The sequence below is a fragment of the Pygoscelis adeliae genome, unplaced genomic scaffold (genome assembly GCF_000699105.1).
Source record: "Pygoscelis adeliae isolate BGI_AS28 unplaced genomic scaffold, ASM69910v1 Scaffold958, whole genome shotgun sequence".
Taxonomy (NCBI): Eukaryota; Metazoa; Chordata; class Aves; order Sphenisciformes; family Spheniscidae; genus Pygoscelis; species Pygoscelis adeliae.
In genome coordinates, this window is record NW_008825419.1 from 49027 (window position 1) to 49842 (window position 816).

At 65.9% G+C, this 816-nt stretch overlaps 1 protein-coding gene across 1 annotated transcript in view; it reads left to right on the forward strand.

Annotated features, from left to right (window-relative positions):
- The window catches only part of LOC103922502 (endothelin-converting enzyme 2-like), a gene marked incomplete at its 3' end in the record, with an annotated part of 5101 nt that overhangs the window by 2501 nt on the left and 1784 nt on the right, over window positions 1-816 (forward strand). The window contains exons 7-9 of the mRNA XM_009330641.1: window positions 6-44; window positions 135-212; window positions 418-521. Coding sequence (XP_009328916.1) covers window positions 6-44; window positions 135-212; window positions 418-521 — 221 coding nt within the window. The remainder of the gene's footprint in view (window positions 1-5; window positions 45-134; window positions 213-417; window positions 522-816) is intronic.

An 816-nucleotide genomic window follows, 5' to 3' on the forward strand; every position in this document is an offset into this window, starting at 1 on the left:
TGGACTGGATGGACGAGAAGACCAGGCAGGCCGCAAAGGAGAAGGTTGCCTCGGGAAGGGCAGTGGATGGGAGACGCCCCCCTCCCGGGAAGCCCCCCCACCCCATCTTACTGCTGGGGCCTCTCCCCACGCAGGCGGACGCCATCTATGACATGATCGGCTTCCCTGACTTCATCCTGGACAACAAGGAGCTGGACGACGTCTATGATGGGGTAGGGGGGCACCCAGCTCGCAGGGAGGGGGTCTGGTCCCTGCTCACGCCAAGCCCTGGCCCCATGGTGGGGCGATGTCCCTATTTGGGGGACCCATTTAGGACGGGGCATTACGCGGAGCCACCCCGGTACCGAGTGCATCCCAGACAGGGCGGGGGGAACAGCCCCCAGTGGACCCCTCCTCATCTCTCCTCTTCCTCACCAGTACGAGGTGTCGGAGGACTCCTTCTTCCAGAACATGCTCAACTTCTACAACTTCTCTGCCAAAGTGATGGCCGACCAGCTCCGGAAACCCCCCAACCGTGACCAGTAAGGGGGAGGGCCCGTGGGGGGGGTGGAGGATGTGACACCAGCACGGTGTCACAGCACTGTCGCCGGCACAGCCTGGGTGGCACTGGTTCACTGGGGGGAAGGTTCCCCCCATGGGGTGGCACAGCATTGTAGGTCGCCCGCGGTGGCTCTGGCTTGTCCCTGGGACAGGGTCCCTTGGTCACGGGGCGGGGGGCGGCGGTGCCAGCCCCGAGCAGGGCAGCACAGGGGACCCACGGTGGGAGATGGCACAGGAGGGTGCCGGGGCAGGGGGGAGAGGGGACACATCCCTGCC